Source organism: Talpa occidentalis, unplaced genomic scaffold (genome assembly GCF_014898055.3).
Source record: "Talpa occidentalis isolate TD23 unplaced genomic scaffold, MPIMG_talOcc4v2.1 talOcc4.14, whole genome shotgun sequence".
In the NCBI taxonomy this organism is placed as follows: Eukaryota; Metazoa; Chordata; class Mammalia; order Eulipotyphla; family Talpidae; genus Talpa; species Talpa occidentalis.
The window spans coordinates 78,170,337-78,188,072 of record NW_023601433.1 but is presented as its reverse complement, the minus strand read 5'-3'; the positions used below and the strand labels follow the sequence as shown (position 1 = coordinate 78,188,072).

Genomic DNA, 17,736 nt, shown 5'->3' with positions numbered 1-17,736 from the left:
GCTCCCAAGTGCATTAGACATGGAGAAGATCAGTGGGGGATAAAGCACAGTCCCTGCCCTCAAGGAATGCACCATCCAGTACAGAGATAGACCTAAGACTAGTGAGACTAGCTGGAGCATGGTGAGGGGCAGGTGATGCTTGGGATTGCAGGACTGTGTCTGCAGGAGTCAGTGGAGTGACATTTGCACTGAATCTCATTCTAAAGAGATGTCCAGGTAAAAGGAGAAGTATTCTTCTCAAGCAAAGTATTCTTCTCAAGCAAAAGTCCAGGGCCAGCAAAAGTCCTGTGAATGCCCTGTTGGAAGCAACTTCCTTGCGATGTCCCCATTTCACAGTTTTAGAAACTGAGGCCCAGGGAGCAGATAGAACTAACTTGAATAGCCCTGAGGAGGCTCCACAGCAGGGTCTGATTAGACCTTGAAAGATGCAGAGTATTTTGCCTGGTGTATAAGAGGTTATCCAGACTCAAGGAAGGTCTCTAGGAGTGGGAGTGAAATCTATACAAAGGGAGCAGAGTGTGCAAAGGCCCAGAGGTCATTTCAGGAAATGATGGGCAGACATGGATTTTCCAAAGCCGTAGTGCCTCTTAGGGATTGGCATGGGCTGGAACCCAGACCTCTGATTCCTAATTTGGGTGCCCACTTTCTGCAGTGGAGCAAACACCTTGACCTCTTATATTGTTTTCAGTACCCCAAGCTCCTCTATGTATTACACAAGCAAGAAATGAGCAAAAATATCAGGAAACAGGTATGGTGGGAACCAAATGACAGTGGTCGAGCCATTCATGAGTATTAACACCATGTCTTAATTATGTTTTCCTGAACAACAGCATAGAGCTCTTAATGACTGTGAAGATTCAAAGGAGGCTCCTCATCCCCCAAGCACCACTCGGATGGGGCATCCTCCTTGAAGGGGGGCCAGCCCTCGTGTTTCTGAGGTGATGAGTAGCAAAAGCGTGAAAAGGTTGACAGAGCAAATGTCTGCAGGCACCTGCTATTCTGCCTTGACACAGACTCTCGGGCACATGGACTCTTTGCCCTTGTTACAAAAGAGCCGAGAAATGGACTTCCTTCTTGCTTGGATTACATTTTTCACAGCAGTTTGCTAAATGCATTGGCAAGTGCAGCTCTTCTCCCAGGGGCAAAGACCTGCTGGTGATTTGAGAACATTATGACTTTATAGGATGCTGCAAAAATTTTCATTTGCCTGAAAGATTCTTGCAAGATTTGCCTTGCAAGGTTCATTAAAACGACACTGAACACATATATGTGGGACCCATGGGTGGCTGTCCGTGGTCCTGAGCATCTTTTTGTGTTGCCTAAAAGCCCCATCACAGCAGAGGGACCTCTCCCAGAGCTAGGCACTTCTTCCTCGTATTTTTTCTTTTTCTGTCTTGGTGAAGGTATTAGGAAGCGTGCATTGTCCCCGAAAAAAATGGATCTTCGACTTTTAGTTCACAATTCACATAGCAGATTTTGTGTACTCTTGTTAGTTCTGGCCATTTTTGTCTTCCAGACATAGAAGGGGAATTTTGTTGAGGCTGTGCTTCATGCTGTCTGGCGCTGCATTCTAACCACTTTTTCTGAGGTTTCCTGCAGAGCCTCAGGTGACCATGGAAAGGTACACTGGATAGATGGACCCTCTCTAGCTCCTTCTTTGTCAGGCCTGGAGACTTTCCCCTTCCCTTTAATATATGCCTGGCACCTTGGAGCTCTATAATTCAAACGGCCCCTCAAGAGTTCTGCTGTCGAGGACCAAAGGGATGATAGGTAAGAAATGTCATCCTGTATCCTGATGGGAAGGGGTGTTGGTTTGCTTATCTCTCTTAAGCAAAACCCAGGAAGGCCCGGGAACAATGTAGAAATCAAGCAGACTTTGTCTCATCCCAGTTTTCTCTCTTACTTGCTGTGTTGACTTTGGCCAGTGCACTTATTGATTCTGGGCCTTAATTGTCTCATCTGTAAAATGGGCACAATTCCAAACTTTCAAGCACTGTGACCATTGAGGAAGGTAAAATCTAAAAAGCCCATGGCACAGTATCTGTTAGGGAGTAGCTGTGGTACCCCCCTTTCCTAGGGTGAAAACTCTTCAATTCACTTTGGGCAGCACCCAGTTCAAGCTACTGGAATTTCCAACAGCCGGCAGGAGCCTTTGGTGATGCCTAAAAATAGCTGGTTTGAATTTTCCTTGGACAGTTAGGCGCTTTGTGTAATTCGGTTTCTCTCTGATTATAGGTGGCCGTTAACAGCTCCCAGCTCACTGCCTTTCCTCCTCACCGGTATCTTTAATGCAGTAAAGCTTGGCCTAATTACCCGGGGGGTGGTGGCCTCTTTCAAACCAAGGAGAACTCTTCTACGCCTGGCTTTAAGCTGATGCCTGGTGACATTTACCTCATTTTTGTGAAGCCCTGGAACAAAGAGATGATAGGACTTCAGAGATAGATGCAGCTGGTTCTGGGCTGTTCTTCATCTGCCCCCAGCAAAGAGAGTTGATGAACCGTTGTTCGGTTTGCTTCTCGCTAGTAAAAACCCCAAGCTGCTGAGGTCAAGCTCCAGCCCAGCTGGCCTGGTCATGAAGAGCTGACATTGTCAGAATGTGGGGCGTGGGCTTTTGTGATCCTTGGGCCCCTATGGCAGGGACTGGGAGGGCTTCTGGGAAATTTAGGTGTCTGGCCTGGGGGTCTCTGCAGCCCAACCATGTTAGAATTGGACAGGCCCCCTGCAATGACAGAGAGGTGGGGAACTGCGATGTGACGTCAGATAAGATGGGGGTCAGACCCCAACTCTGCTTCCCACTAGCTGTGTGACCTGGAAAAGTAATCCTGGTTTGAAGTCTCAGGTCTCTGACTGTCAAACAACATAATAGTATCTTCTTGTCAACCTCATAGGTTGTTGTGAGGATTAATTGAGACATAGTATGTGTCACACACTTAGCACGAGTGATACAGTCTAGAACTGTTGTTAGACGCTTGTTGTTTCTCTTTATTTGGGAAGACACTGCTCGGGGTTGACACCTCCGGTGGGCACCATTCTCACAGACTGTGGGCCTTTAAGAGTGTCCCTGAACTCTGCAGACTAAAATGCTTAAAGATCCAGGATGTTGTAAGCTGGGATCCCCCAGAGACAAGGATGCAAACCTTGGTGTGTTGGGGAGGTGACCCCGGGATGCACCTGTTAGGGAGTGGAGGAGGGAGACAGGAAAGGGAAGGAGACAATACAGGTTCCTTTCCAGGGCAGATTACTACTGAGCTGACTAGCACTTAATCCCAATGAGGAGCTCTGAGAGATGGTGGGGAGTGGCATCAGCGGTGGCCTCCTGGAGGAGGAGTGTGCCACAGCATTTGTTTCCCACGCTCACCCATCCTGGGCTGAGGGTAGCTCCTGGGGAGACTGACTCCCTGGTTAGTCCAGCCTGTCCCTCCAAGGCCGTAAAGTGGAGAGTCCTTGTGGTTACAGTAGGTCACTGTCAGCCTGACCGGGGTGGCCGGGCACTGGCAGCACCTCCTAGGCAGGATCTAGCCCACCCTTCACATGTCATGGCGGGCACTGGGGAAAGGAGCAGGAGACACGGGCCGAGTCCTGGCTGGGTCTCAGGTGCCGTGGATGTCATCACTTGGACTTTCCCCCAACTCTGCAGATGTGACTCCATCTACAGATGAGGAACCCGACGCTCAGAAAGCAAATGCCTGCCCAACCACAGAGATAAGGAACACCTCTCCCGGGTCTGTCTGAATTTACAACCAATGCCCTTTCTTCTGGGCACCAGACCTTTTTGCCAGCAGGGAGGCGGCCACCTCCTGCTGTGGAAATCCACTGTTCTTTATATCACAGGAGAGTGTCAGGAAGGTTGAGGGAGCCGGTCTGGATACTTCTCTTTCATTTTTAGACTTAAGAGGTGAAAGATCTCTCAGCACCGATGGGAGGACAGGTGACCCATTTTGCAGAGAGAGGAAATGAGGGAAGCAGGAGGATTAGATGTCTCGGCTGCTTTGTAAGCTCCCAGCTCTCTGATTCCCAAGCCAAAGCAGAGTGACCCACAGAAACACCCTCCAAAGCTGTCCCCAGACCCCAGGGGTCCAGCCTTTCCACTGGCCATCATGAAGCCCTCTGTGACTCCACCCATCGTCCCCCAAAAGCTGCCAGGCCAGGACTTCTGGAAGGCATTCCATCTGGCAGATTCACTGTTCTCTGCTAGAACTGACTTCCCAAATCTGCTCCCCTTGCACCCCAACCCTAACACACACCTTGACCAAAGAGTCTCCCAATAGCATCTCATAATCCTTCTCTGGCCCTGTAAAGCCTCTGAAAACCTCGCCTTATTGAGTATTCAGGCAGTTAGCTCAGCCTTCTTCTCTAAGCTGGGAGGGTCAGGGACTCGTTAGCAGATGCTTAAATGTCAAAGGGGGACCTCTCTCAGCAGAGCTGGCCTTACTGTCTTCCCTCCTCTTCCCTCTCTTGCCGTCTGGCCCCCTGAAGTCCCAGCAGGCAGGAGAAAACCTCATGGAGAGATGCCAGGGCAGTGGCTCAGTTCCTCCGTCCCTTCTTTTCCAATTAAGCCTAAGGGCAGCTGGCAAGGAAACAGACGGCTCTACAGACCCTTGCCCGCCCCTGCCGCCCTCCTCACAGCTCGCCAGGCTCACTCATGGCCATCTCTGAATGACTCATCCAATATTCATGCCTCCATTTCAGAGATAATAACATGGGGCCCCAAAGGAGAGGAAACTTGCCCAAGGTCAGACAGCAAGGAAGGGAGGAACCGCCGGTGGCACCGTGGGGAGGAGAGCCACGGTGGGCCAGACAGACTGCCTTCCAGGGGAGAGCAACGTTGGCAGAACTCTGGTCTCCTCACTGCCAGTCTTCTGCTTCTTGACCTGGGCAGCTCCTTGACCCCGTGTGCCAGGGAAATGCCAGGCCTTCTGGTGAGCTGCCAGGCTGGAGGCCTCTTCTGGAGCCACCGAGTCAGGGCAGGTCACCTCTGGGCCGTCTGTAGACCCAGACCAAGGTGGCCCTGTCAGCAGAGGGGCCTGAGAGACAGGCACCAGGTGGGGGTGGTGGGAGGCAACAGCACTGGCCAAGGAACCCAGATGAAGAGCACCAGGGCATGGGGCTGCAGGATGCCCCAGTGCCTGCAGTTACTCAAGCCATGTCTGCAAGAGGATGCCAGGGTGACCCCTGACCGCAGGCGACCCCAGACACCACTTGGGTACACCCCAGACGTCACACCCCCTGCGTCACACACGTACTCCACACTGCACTACCGTGTTGTCACAGGAAGGACCTGAACAGCAGCAGCGCCCTGGCTACCGGCACGAAGGTCCCACGCTCAGCATGCTGGGGAGAGGCTCAGTCAGGGCTGGACTCCAGCAGAGGGACCTGGCCCTCCTGCTGCTCTCCTGGGATGATGCAGGCCGGAGACGGCTTTGAACAGGGCAAGTGAACGTTTCTGTTCCAACCCCGGCACTGGCTGTTCAGGGGTTGTTGAGAAATTCCCAGTCTGGGAAGGTGGGAGGCTGGTGGGGCTCATCCTGGCCCTCTGCTCGGGGAGCAGGGAAGCCCTCCCTCAGCTACGTGGTTGCCAGGCAACTCAGAGAGCACCCTGGGAGCTGTGTCTCCACGCCTGGTGGACTCACCCAGCGGAGGTCCCGTGCACAGACCTGCCCACACAGGTGCACACACACCTGCCACACCGGGGCCCATGATCCCGGGCAGACAGGCCACAGGGGCTTGGTGAACTACGGGCACATTTAGTCTCAGGGCTCGACATTCACCCACAGACAGGTAGATCTGGACCATATTGCCTCAAACACACACACACACACACACACACACACGAGAATCACGTGCAGCCGCCCTGTGACACACACACTGTGCACGCATGTCCTACCCCCCAAACACCCCCCACCAAACCCCTGCTGCCCCCAAGGTCAGCCCCTCCTGGGTGCACACACAGGTACACCTACCCCGTCTTGTGCCGGAACACCCCCACCCCTTCTGATACAATTCTGTCTTCTCCTGCACAGTCTTATGTTGGGGGTCTCAGATCCCAACAGTGTGGCGAGAGGGGGCTTCGGGAAGGAAGCACCCGAGGCCATAAAATGCAGTCTGCCTAGGATGGCCCCAACCCCAAGGGGGCCTCCCTTGATCTCAGCCCCAAAACCCCCACCTGTAGCCACCCTCCTGGCCCCAGCTGTGATGTAGGGGGACTGTTGTAGGGTGGACCCTCAAATAAGAGATGGTCTGCAGTCTTGGAGTCCACATCTAGACATTTTCGAGAGCTTGAAGGAGAATCAGAGGCCTGTGTCTAGAGATGGGGTTAGGACTGATGATGAGGGCGGGAAGCGGAGCGAGGTGAGGGACAGGAGGGAGCAGGCCCGTGCTACAGTGTTGTGAAAATGCTAAAACGAAGCTTGGGGGTGGCTTCCTCCAGAGTAACGTCCCAGAGAGCACGGAGACTGGGCGCTCGACACCCCTGGGTCAGAATCCAGAGGCGGCTGCTCATGGGCTGTGTGGCCTCTGGCGAGTCACTTCCCCTTTCTAGCCTCTGCTTCTCCTTCCACGCTGGGGAGGAGGCGGCCTCCCTGGCAGGAGCTGCAGGTATTGTAGCCAGCATTCGCCCAGCGCCTGGCCCACAGGGAGCGCTTGGTAATGTTATCCAGAGTGGAACCACTTCGGCTCCTGGGTCAAGCGGTTTGACCCTGAACCTTGAGTTTCCTCCTCTGTGAAAATGGGGGTTCTTGTGCCATTGGGGTGATGTGAGCGCTCAGTGAGATGGCACGTGTGAGCGGCTCAGCCTCTTTCTCCACAGAACAGTGATATGATAATACCATAAACATGGGATGAGATATGATATTACCATAAGCATCTCGTCCTGATAATAGCATTATTTATAATCAGTATCATCATCATTACTATTATTATTGGAAGAAGCATAGGTGGGAGACAGAAAATTGGCTTTAATCTCATTCCGTCATTTATTTATTTATTTTAAAAAGAAAAGCCTGTTGTTTTATTTATTTTGATTTTCATTTTTGTATAGAAGAACTGGGTGCAGGCCAGAGGTACAGGGGTGAGAGGATTCACCACAGACAGAGTGGGGAGCAGAACAGGTGGATCTAGTGAAACACACTGCTGAGGGGAGCAGTGGGGAGACAGGAGAGGTCTGCTGCGCCATGTGGGTAGCTCCCTGGCCGGTATCAAACTCAGGCCTTAGTGGTGATAGTGCTGAGACTTATCCCCAAGATCACCAAGGAGGCCCCATTACTCTCTTATTTAATGATTCTGTCACCCTGGAAGTCAGAGAGTTTACCTGAACCTCAGTCTTTTCATCTGTAAAATAGAAGCCTCTAGGCACTTTAATGGACCTAAGTGCCCAGCACCAGTGAGCCTGGTGGCTCAGTAAAGGCAACTGGAGTCTAAAGAGAGGGCCATTCTCTTATTTTGAGGCACAAGGCCAGCCTCTCCTGGTGCTGCCACCTGAGCTGGCATCCAGTTAACTGTGCTTCCTGGTCAAGTGGGGATGAGCCCCTGCTCAGGCCTCCCACCGCATTGCCTACATGTTTAGCTCAAATGCCTGCCTCTTCTCCTGCCCTATATGGCACATCCTGTGAGCATCATCAAAGCTTCTTTGGGATGGTTGTGAGCTTGTGGGATTCCCCTGAGCTCCCCAGACCACAGAATGGGAGACTGTCCTGTATTTCCCTGATGGGGCACTCATGGCACTTGGGATGTGATGATTCCTTCCTCATTTAGGGAGTAGAGGGCTGTACTGGACAGAAGAACATCACTGTCTAGGCTCCCTGGCCTCCCACTTGTCTGTGGGTAACTGAGCCCCAGGACTACATGGTGAAGCAGCAGCACTCTGACCTCCCACCCCACCCACTGTTGCCGCTGCCATCTGTCTCACCAGCCTGGAGCCAGAGATGGGAAAGCGGGGCACAGAGCCTGGGTGTGTGTGAGCCTGTGGCCTGCTCTGGAAATGAGCCACTTAACCAAATTCCAGCTGTCTCCTGAGTTTGCTAGATTTGCCTCCACAATGAACACCTTCAGGCTTGGGTGCCAGGTGGTGCAAGCAATCGCTAGGGTGCCTTTGGCAGCTAAAATGTAAAATTATCATTCATGAGCTCCCTCCCGTCCTCTGCCATGATTCCCCCCAGGGAGTAATTCCATATCCTTCCCTTGCACGTAAATATACATCTCCGTGTATGCTTTCAAAATTGGCTTTACGCTAGCGATGGACCCAATATAGATAGAGATGGAGCTAGATGGCTTTTGCAACTTTGCCTTTTCCCAGGGGTTAACATTTTGTTTCCAAAATAATCCTCCCTTAACTGGAAATGAAGTCTCAGCGATAGTTAGACAAAGGGCTTGTTAGACCATCAGAGAGCATTTGAACCTCGGAAGCAGCATACAGATTTTACTCTGCAAGCGCTGTTTCAACAAACCCAAGTTTGATGAGTTCATACAGGTAGGAACAGTGAGTCACTAACATTAAAAATGGCTATTATTTTTGCCAGGGGGTTTCTGGTTCTAAGTTCTTTTGACCTAAAGAGATGTTGATACTATCTATGTGCAGAGGAGGGCGATGCTGGGATTTGATCTCTTTCTTTTTAAAGAATGCACCGTGCAGACCCCAAGGCTGAGCACCCCTGGATTGGTGCTCTTTATATGGCTCCCTCGTTGTTGCGGGAAGGCGGGTGTGGTAAAAAGACTGGTTTACCCACAGTTTGCTAGATTTGCCTCCACAATGAACACCTTCAGATTTTGGATGGTTTCAGAGTCCAGTCTATGAAGATGGCTTTGCTGTCTGTCTGCTGAGCAGAGAGGGTCTTGTTCCAAGAACATTTTATAGGATGTTCGCAGGTTTTTGGTAAAGGTCGGTCTTCAGAATTGTCGTGGGGTCCAGGGTTTTGCCTCTAAAGCCCAAGATGACGGGAGGGAGGGGCACACCCTGGTGCTGTGAGAAGGGGCAGCTTCGGGCCCTTTGCTCATCCAGCCCCCAATGCCCAGCTCTCTGCGATGGAAGCATGACATCCACCCTGGAGTCTATCGTTTCCCTGAAAGAGTAGTTGCCACCATCGAGCGTGAGGAAGTGAGGGAATAAGTGGCCCAGGAATTGCTTCTCGGTGCCCTGGATTGTTGACAAATTTGCCAGGGTGGAGAGAACATTCTTTGAATTATCTACTGCCTTCGTCTCCACTTGGGCTTACTCTGTGAGCCTGGGCCAGACGCACTTCCTCTGGGCTTCCCCGAGCGCTCCCTCTGGAGCTGGCTCCCCGGCCTGCATCTGACTGCTGCCTTTGCCTCCTGCTCTCAGATGGCAGCGCTGTCTTCCGAGGCTGCTTCCGCAGGCCCGAGAACCTCTCCCTGGCCCTGCCGGTGACGGTCGCGATGCCTAACATGTCTGTGGACAAGTGCGTGGACCTCTGCACAGAGAAGGTGAGCCCAGGGGCCTGCTCAGGGGCTCCGCGGGGGCCGTGAGGAACATCTGGAGGAGCGGGGCTCGGGGCTGAAGAAGCAGGAGCTCAGCTGGGATGGGGGTGGTTGTTCCCGCTTTGGGCCTCCCACCGCACTGCTAGATCCTGATCTGCAGCTAGATGCCACAGTTCATATTTAGAATCTGTTAGAAAGAAATAAAATCTATTGTGGCAAAGCTCCCTGGATCCAGGGACTTCATTTTGCTACCAGATTTTTCCTGGACCAGCTACTGGGGAGAAATCAGGGCTGTGAGTCTGGAGCCGAAGCCAATTGAACAAAGGACAGCTCATTGCCCTTCAAATCTCAGGGCATTCTGCTCCTACTTAGCTGTTAGATAGAACAAATAAAGCAATTAGAGCAGCTCTCCCAACAAAGGCTGTGTCTGCACTTAGGTGTTAATATCCTTTTTGGCTTAAAAGAATGGATTCAGGCAGCTTTTCCCAAAGCCTGGGCTTCATGTTACCGTCAGACAGAGGGACGGGGCACTTACCGTGGGATGCACGCCCCGAGACAGGCATTTCTTTTTCAGTTTTCTTTCAAATCCTCCACGAGAAAGCTCCATCTCAGTGCCCAAGTGTCTTTTACCTCCTCTCTACCCTTTGCAGGGAGGAGGGAGCCGGCCCCGGCCCAGGGTCTGGGCTGGCTTAGTGCCCAGTTAGACCTGACCTGCGTTGTTCTGTCTCTGTCGCGCTCGCTGACAGTGTGAGGGTGTGCGGAGGTGCTACTTCTCTCCACGTACTACTTGTGGGTGTGAATCGAGGTTTTCTTTGAAATCTAAGTTTCAAAAAGTGGGTTGACTTCAAAGAAACATTACAGGGGAACGGAAACGAAGATGGTAGCGTGCAAGACAAGGTGTGAGCTCCTTGGGCTGCGGGTGGTTGCACAGAGTGTACAAACATCGAGTATCTGCTGTGTGTGCGTGCACCTTATACTACACACTTTTTGTCAACTATCCCTCAGTAAAGCTCGGGAAAAGACACACAGATGGAGCAGAAATTATACAAGTGGGATTTTCGGGGTATCCTCAATTTGGGGAGAACGATGCAGGAGGGGCGGGTGGGATGTACGTCGGGCCCAGCATTGGGAGTCTGGCCGGTCCAGGGGGCTCATGACCCTCTTCCTCTCCCGCTCATGTCCTGTCTGCAGGAGTACCCGCTGGCGGCCCTCGCGGGCACCGCCTGCCACTGCGGGTTCCCCACCACGCGCTTCCCCCTCCATGAAAGGGAAGATGAACAGCTCTGTGCCCAGAAGTGCAGCGCGGAGGAGTTTGAGAGCTGCGGGACCCCCAGCTACTTCATCGTGTACCAGACACAGGTCCAAGGTAAGCCAGGACCCCCAGACTTCTCCAGCCGCTCCCCGCTGAGGTACCCAGCCAGTCCCTTCCATACAGCTTGTTGGGCAGGAGAGAACTGTGCAGGCCTGAGAGCACACGGCAGTGGCAGGGGCGTTGGTGACCTGACCAGGCTCTGCATACAAGGTGGGCAAAGAGGAAGGGCCTTAGGCAAGGGGCGGGGCTTCTGAAGACCCTCACCGCTCTCCCTCGTACTGAGGACCCCCACGGCGGCCGTGAGATGAAGTGGGAGACATCCAAGCTGGGCGGGGGAGACCTGGGTCTCCAGCACAAATCCTGGGCAAGTCACTTCCCTCTCTGGGCCTCAGTTTCTCCATCTGTAAAATGAAGTTATGGATTGTTGACCTCTGAGGGCCCTTCCACTTTGAGAATTCTCTGGGCCTCAGTTTCTCCATCTGTAAAATTAAGTTATAGATCGTTGACCTCCGAGGGCCCTTCCACTTTGAGAATTCTATACATTCTCCTCTTTCTCATCTCCATCTTCTCCTTCTAGCCTTCTTCCTTGACTCGTGGAGCCCACACTTACTGTTTTTCTCCTCTTCCATCTCTTGGGGTCACCAGACTATGATGATGATGGTGATGGTGACGGTGGTGATAATGGAGGTGATGATGCTGGTGATGATGATGATGCTGGTGATGCTGGTGATGGTGATGCTGGTGGTGGAGGTAGCAGTAACAGCACTTAGGGTTTCCCAATTATTTTCCTTGTGCCCGACCCAGGATTGGGTCCCTGTGCTGCCCAGCCTACAGGAAAATCGGAGCCTGAAAATCAGCCCACGCTGTGCTCTGGATGCCAGAGCATCCGCCCAGAGGAACGGGGAGGTGTTTTTCTTCTGATTTTCACAAAGGTGTTGTAAAAGCTAGAGGCAGCCCCATCAGCCTGATGGGGGCACTGGTGGTGGGCAGCTGGGCAGTTTTTGAGGCAGCTCAAGTCCAGTTGAGGGCCCTGCGAGCAAGCCTGTGTTTAGCAAATTCAGCTCTTGGTGTTATTTACACTGTGACGAGGAAGGGTGAGCGTTTGTTAGTTTTCAGGAAGTGTTGGTTAGTCTGTGCAAAACTGTGATGTCCCAGCCTGGGGGGGAAAGTCATGCACAGATTAATTATCCCATGACCGTGAATGGCTTTGATGTGGACAGAACAGACGTTGGAGCCTTTTCAATAGCAGATAAAGAGCCCCTAATTGATGAGTTTGCTTGTTCCCTGTGCCCTGCCCCCAGGCCATTACTGCTCTTCAATTTTTCCATGTCACACTTGCAATCCCTACACACTGGGAGGTTTGAGAGACGTGCAGTTCATTGGATTGCCAAGAGCCTGATCTACTATGCCATTTATTAAGCTAAACACCTACTATGTGCCAAGCCCTGGCGTTCCTGCCAGGATCTAAATAACTGTTGAACACCTACTGTGTGCCAGGTTCTGTCTAAACCTATAGACCGAATTAACTCATTGAACCCTCACAACAATCCAGTGATGAAGAGGCTGCTGTTATTACCATTTGACAATGAAGGCAGCGTGGCACAGAGGGCACTTCAAACCCAGGCAAGCTGGGTCGAGAAACTGCAGTCTTTGCCACAGCTTCTCAACATACGCCACAAATACCTTACATGCATTAGCCATTTGATCCTGTAAGTTTTATTATTTTATTAACCCCATTTTACAGGCGAGGCATAGAGAAATGAAGAGCCTCATCACACGATGAGGCTGTCACAACCCTGGATCGAAACCCCGGTCTGTCTGGTTCCAAAGCAATATACAACACAGATGCCTCGGGCGTCTGCTTTGATTTATGGAGCTTCAGAACCAAATAAACTTGCTTCCTTTTTAATGCGGAAAACATCAGACTTTCCCTCAGAGTTGGTCTGAGCCTCCCAGGCAATATTTGAATGGGGAATTCTATTTTCAGAGGAAAACAGATTGAGAGGCCAGATACTTTCTTCCTCCCAACATTTTATTGTGAAAAAAAAAAAGAGAGCGCTCCAGAAAAAAATGGAAAGAATTACGTAGCGAACACCCATAGACTCGTCCCGTAGAGCTGACATTTGTTAACATTTATATATTTACTTTATCATGAACCTCTCCACGTCACCATCTCTCTCTCAATCCTTCTTATATTTGATGCATTTCCAAGGAAGCTGCAAATGTTAGTACACTTCATTCTGTGTATCATTAATTATAATTCAATATTTGCCTCTGATGTTTTGAAGTAACATTACGTCGAGCGAAATGTACCAATTTTAAGATTTCTATTCAAAGCAGCAGGATCATCTACCCCCCTATCAAGAGCTGAAAATAGCCACCATCCAGAAAGTTCTGCAGCTCTCTTCCTCCTTTTGCAATGTGTTCTTAGGAAAAGCACTCTCACACACCTCCTTGGTTTTGACAAAGACAAAGCCTTGGTTCACTTTTTCCAAAGTCTGCTCGCCTCTGAACAAACAGATGCAAGAAGGCTTGGCGAGAGGCGGACCTTACTCTGGGGGGAGTGACAGTGCTAAGCGCTCCCAGGGATGGCGGCCACAGTGAGTGAGCCCCTGCGAACATTCCAGGCATTCTCTCACCTGGCCCTCCAGGTGTCAGTAGTCCCATTTTACAGGTGAGGAAACTAAGGCTCAAATACATCATTTTCCCAAGGTCACCTGGCAAATGGGTGGCAGAACTGGAATTTAAATTTTGGGTTTCAAACATCCCCCTCGCAGAGCTGCCATGAGAAATCACCGTGGCTCAGGGGCAGATGTCAATAATGGCAGCTAATGTAGAACAGGAGCAAAAGGATTTTGGAGGGAATCGCAAGGGCAGAGTGTGTTGCGATCAAATGCTGCTGAGCAGGCACGGGAGCTGGGATGGACTGAAAATGGATGGGGTCCTGGCTGCCTTCTGCAGAAGTTGGTCTGTACAGGTAGCAGGGAGGAGCCCACTGGGAAGCAAGGAAGTAGGATGTGGGCGTGTGGGCAACTCTGCCAGAAACCAGCTGAACGAGGTGAGAAGAGTGATTGCTGGAGGGGAATTTTTTTTCTGATGATGGAGCTATTCAATCGTGTTGGATACTAATGTGACCAAGTCAGCAGAGACGGGGAGAGAAGATACAGGGGGACTGGTGAAGCAAGGAGACTGGGAAGGAGGGAGCACTACAGTAGGGGACAGTCCCTTCATTCCTGGAAGGGCAGGAAGGAGGACATAATGGAGTGCAGAGCCATCTTGTGAGCCCAAGGGGCGGGGGAGCCCCACGGGGAGAGGCAGGTTGATCTGCTGTCCCCTACGTGGTGGAATAAGGAGTGAGGTCCTCAGCCCAAAGTGAAGAAGCAGGGCTGGCACGGAACATCTGGGGGTCCCCCCTCTTCCTTTCCCATCCCAGAGCCCTGCTCTGGGGCTTTCCTTACATCACCTCTGTGCCTTCTTACCTCCAGTAGGGGTGTGGTGGGAGAGGCTGAGGCATAATCTTTGCCTCAGCTCTGATGGTAGTGGCATGCGGATGCCTCTGTAAAGCCAGAGAACTGAGAGTATCAGGATGGGGCTCAGCTCCCCAACCCATTTTACAGGTGAGGAAGGAGAGGGCTAGAGAAAAATAGTAATAGCTTCCTCTTTTGAGTGCTTTACTGTATTAACGTCTTACATGCCTTATTTCATTGGATTCTTATAAGAGCCCTATCAAGTCAATATAATTATTTACTCATTGATTCTCCATCCATCCTTTACCACCTACCCACCCATCTACTTACCTGTCACCCACCCACGGACCCACCCACCCTTCCACCTACCCATCCACCCATCCACTCATCCACCCACCCATCCATCCACCTACCCACCCAGCCATCCACCTGTTCATCCATCCAACCGACCATGAAATATTTACTATCACATGCCAGATGTGATATATGTTACACCAGTACTAGGGAATCAGCAAAGAACAATACAGTCAGGGTTTTGACTAACAGTTATTTGAATTGCAGCAGTGATAAGTGATAGGAAGGAGATGAACATGACATACTCATGAGAGCCCGCGGAGGCAGGGGAGGCAGGAAGGAAGTACCAGTTCAGTTGAGAGCTGAAGGATAAGATGTGTCTACCTGGCAAAAGCAGGTAGGAGACTTTGAGGGGAACCGTGTGAAGGTGCTGGGCCAGGAAGGAGCAGAGATGGAAAGTAAAGAGATACCAGGTGGCTGGTGGGTGCAGGTATGGGTGGTGAGAGTGGGTGGGTGGGATGTGCCTCGGCCGGGCCAGGGCCAGGCCAATCCGGACTGGGAGGCCAAGATAGGAACCTTGGACTGGATCTCATGTGGATGGAATGAGGGTTTGATTCTGGAGGAAAGTGTGGGGGTGGTATGTGAGAGTGACTCACTGTGCCGGGGGAAACTGAGGCAGGGGGAAAGACATCCTCCCAGCTGACTTTTGTTCTGTCCCTGCTCAGTGTTCATCCCTTTTCACACAGGGTCTCATTTATCTCTCGTATCAATCCTGAGAGAGAGGAATGACTTCTCCCACTTTACATGTGGGGAAACTGAGGTCCAGAAAGGGTCCCATCCTGTGCACTGAGTCACATGAATGGAAAGTGGCAGGGGAGGGACTTATGCTGGCCCCTCCAGACAGGCCCCGATGACCCCCCACTGAGCACTCCCCATGCCCTGCCCTTTGCAGACAACCGCTGCATGGACAGACGGTTCCTGCCAGCCAAGTCCAAGCAGCTCATCGCTCTGGCCAGCTTCCCGGGCGCCGGCAACACCTGGGCGCGCCACCTCATTGAGCTGGCCACCGGCTTCTACACTGGCAGCTACTACTTCGATGGTTCTCTCTACAACAAAGGTGAGGAGGCAGAGGGCAGCAGGCAGGGCAGGAGCCTGGCAGGGCTTGGGAAGGACCCACTGGGAGATTGTGGGAATACCCCTTCCTGAGCACCTACTGTGCGTTGCTCCTCTCCCCTCAAACATTATCTCTCAAACATCTCCTGGACACCACATCCTGGGTACCTCACGTGCATCCATTCAATAATGGACATATGTCAAGCACCTACTAAGCGCCTGGTAACTTCTCCCCAATTAGGTCACTACGAACATGTGTTGAGCACCTACTATGTGCTGGGGACTGCGCCATAGACATTTGTTGACCAGCAACTCTGTGCTCTACACAGAGGTGCAATAACTATGTTCACTTTGGGGGTATTTATTGACATTTACAACATTTATTTATTATGTATCTCATCCACATTAAGTCAGTGATACTTGTTGTGTGGGTATTTTATTTTTACTCTGTTCATCGGCATTTACTGAGCTCTACTATGTTCTAGATGTGCTTCCTAAGTTTGGTTTGCTGACAGGTGCTGATGGAGTGCCAACTGTGTGCAGCCTCTAGATGTAGGTTTGGATTCTCACAGATGTTGTCTTGGCCACTATTAGGTGCCAAGAGCCATGCTGGCACCCTGCACAGTGGATGGAGGATGATGACACCATTTCCCAGAAATGAGACCTGAGGCACCTGCAGAGGAGAAATAACTTCCCCAAAGCCACACAGTAGGGGCCTATGGGCTATGGCCTAACAAAGAACAGTGCCCGATTAGAGGACAGGTCACTGTCTGTGGGTTCTCACCCACGAGCACAATTGCAAGAGACCTCAGGCTCCAGGAACAACAACCATGGGGTTTATTTTACAAACAGGTTAACGAAGAGCTTACTGTATCCACAAGCGACGGCTACCTCACCAGATGGCATCAGTGATGGTCGCCACCAGTCACCAGAAGTGAGGGACAGCACTGTCCAGTAGTGACCATCAATACTGGTCCCTCAGAGGCGGTGTCAGAGACACCCAGTGTTAACAGCCCTTTGTGAGTTGTTGGGCTATACCAACAACAAACAGCTTCTTTGAGACACCAGGCCCGGGGCCTTTGCTTCTTTCAGGCAATGTCAGAGGCAAAGGTCCTTTGGCTTCTCTTCAACCCTCCTTGGTCAGAGGTGGGCTGCTAGATGCTTCTTTTCTTCTTTCATCAGAGGCCAGGAACCGAGTCTTCCCCTTCTTCCTTCGGAGGCTGGAACCATCGTCTCTCTTTCTTCGGAGGCTGGGGTCGTCTCTCCTGTTGGGGGGCTAGCATCATCTCTCCCTCAGCTCCCTCCAACCCTGGCTTATATCCTCTTTCAGGGTGCCCCACCCACACATCTGAATGGACCATTTTTCAATTCTGTGGCTGATTGGGCCATGTAGCACCAATCAGCTCATAGCTTGCACCTGATTGGTCCATTCCACAATCCAAGTGCACTGTTACATACACTGCTACAGCAGTACACTGTTACATAAAAGGGCTCTGAGGAGCAACTGCCACAACTGACGTGGTGGAGCAGCAGGGAAAAAGAACACCACTGCTGCTGCCGGCTCCCACCACTGAGGCAGCTGGGTTCTGGTAACAGCACATCTATGTACGAGGTTCCCAGCTGGGGAGAGTTGCATGCTTAGGGCAGTATCCAAGCTCTTAGCCATTGGGCAGTGTCTTGGAGAAGCCCCCTGGGAAGAGCCCCAAGCTGCCTCCCTCCCTGGCCATGGCAGCGCTCCTGCTCCTGGACTCTCACAATGTCACAGGTTGGAGGGTCCTTGAGAATCATGTCATTCAGGGACCCAAAGTAGTTTCATCTCGTGTGCCGGTCCCGAGGAATGCCTGCTTTGGGATGCTGTGTTTAGAAGGAGTCTGAGGATCTGTTCTCCCTCGGTGACAGTGTTCCTTGACCTGGTAGTGATGCTGTCGAGGGTGTAGAACGGGGAACGGCGGTCTACCTGCCAGGTCTGTACCATCTCTGCTCCAACTCAGCCTCAACCTCAGAGAAAGAGCAACGGAATCTCAGATGAAGCCTGCAGGGTGAATTTTCATTCTGAACGCTCGCTTACCACCTCTGGGAGCTTGGACCAGATTCTCCACCGCTCCGAGTTTCTTTTTCCTC

The 17,736-nt window shown here is 51.7% G+C and overlaps 1 protein-coding gene across 1 annotated transcript in view; it reads left to right on the top strand.

Annotated features, from left to right (window-relative positions):
* The window catches only part of WSCD2 (WSC domain containing 2), a 100,811-nt gene that overhangs the window by 72,149 nt on the left and 10,926 nt on the right, over positions 1–17,736 (top strand). The window contains exons 5-7 of the mRNA XM_037511024.2: positions 9,314–9,435; positions 10,621–10,795; positions 15,455–15,619. Coding sequence (XP_037366921.1) covers positions 9,314–9,435; positions 10,621–10,795; positions 15,455–15,619 — 462 coding nt within the window. The remainder of the gene's footprint in view (positions 1–9,313; positions 9,436–10,620; positions 10,796–15,454; positions 15,620–17,736) is intronic.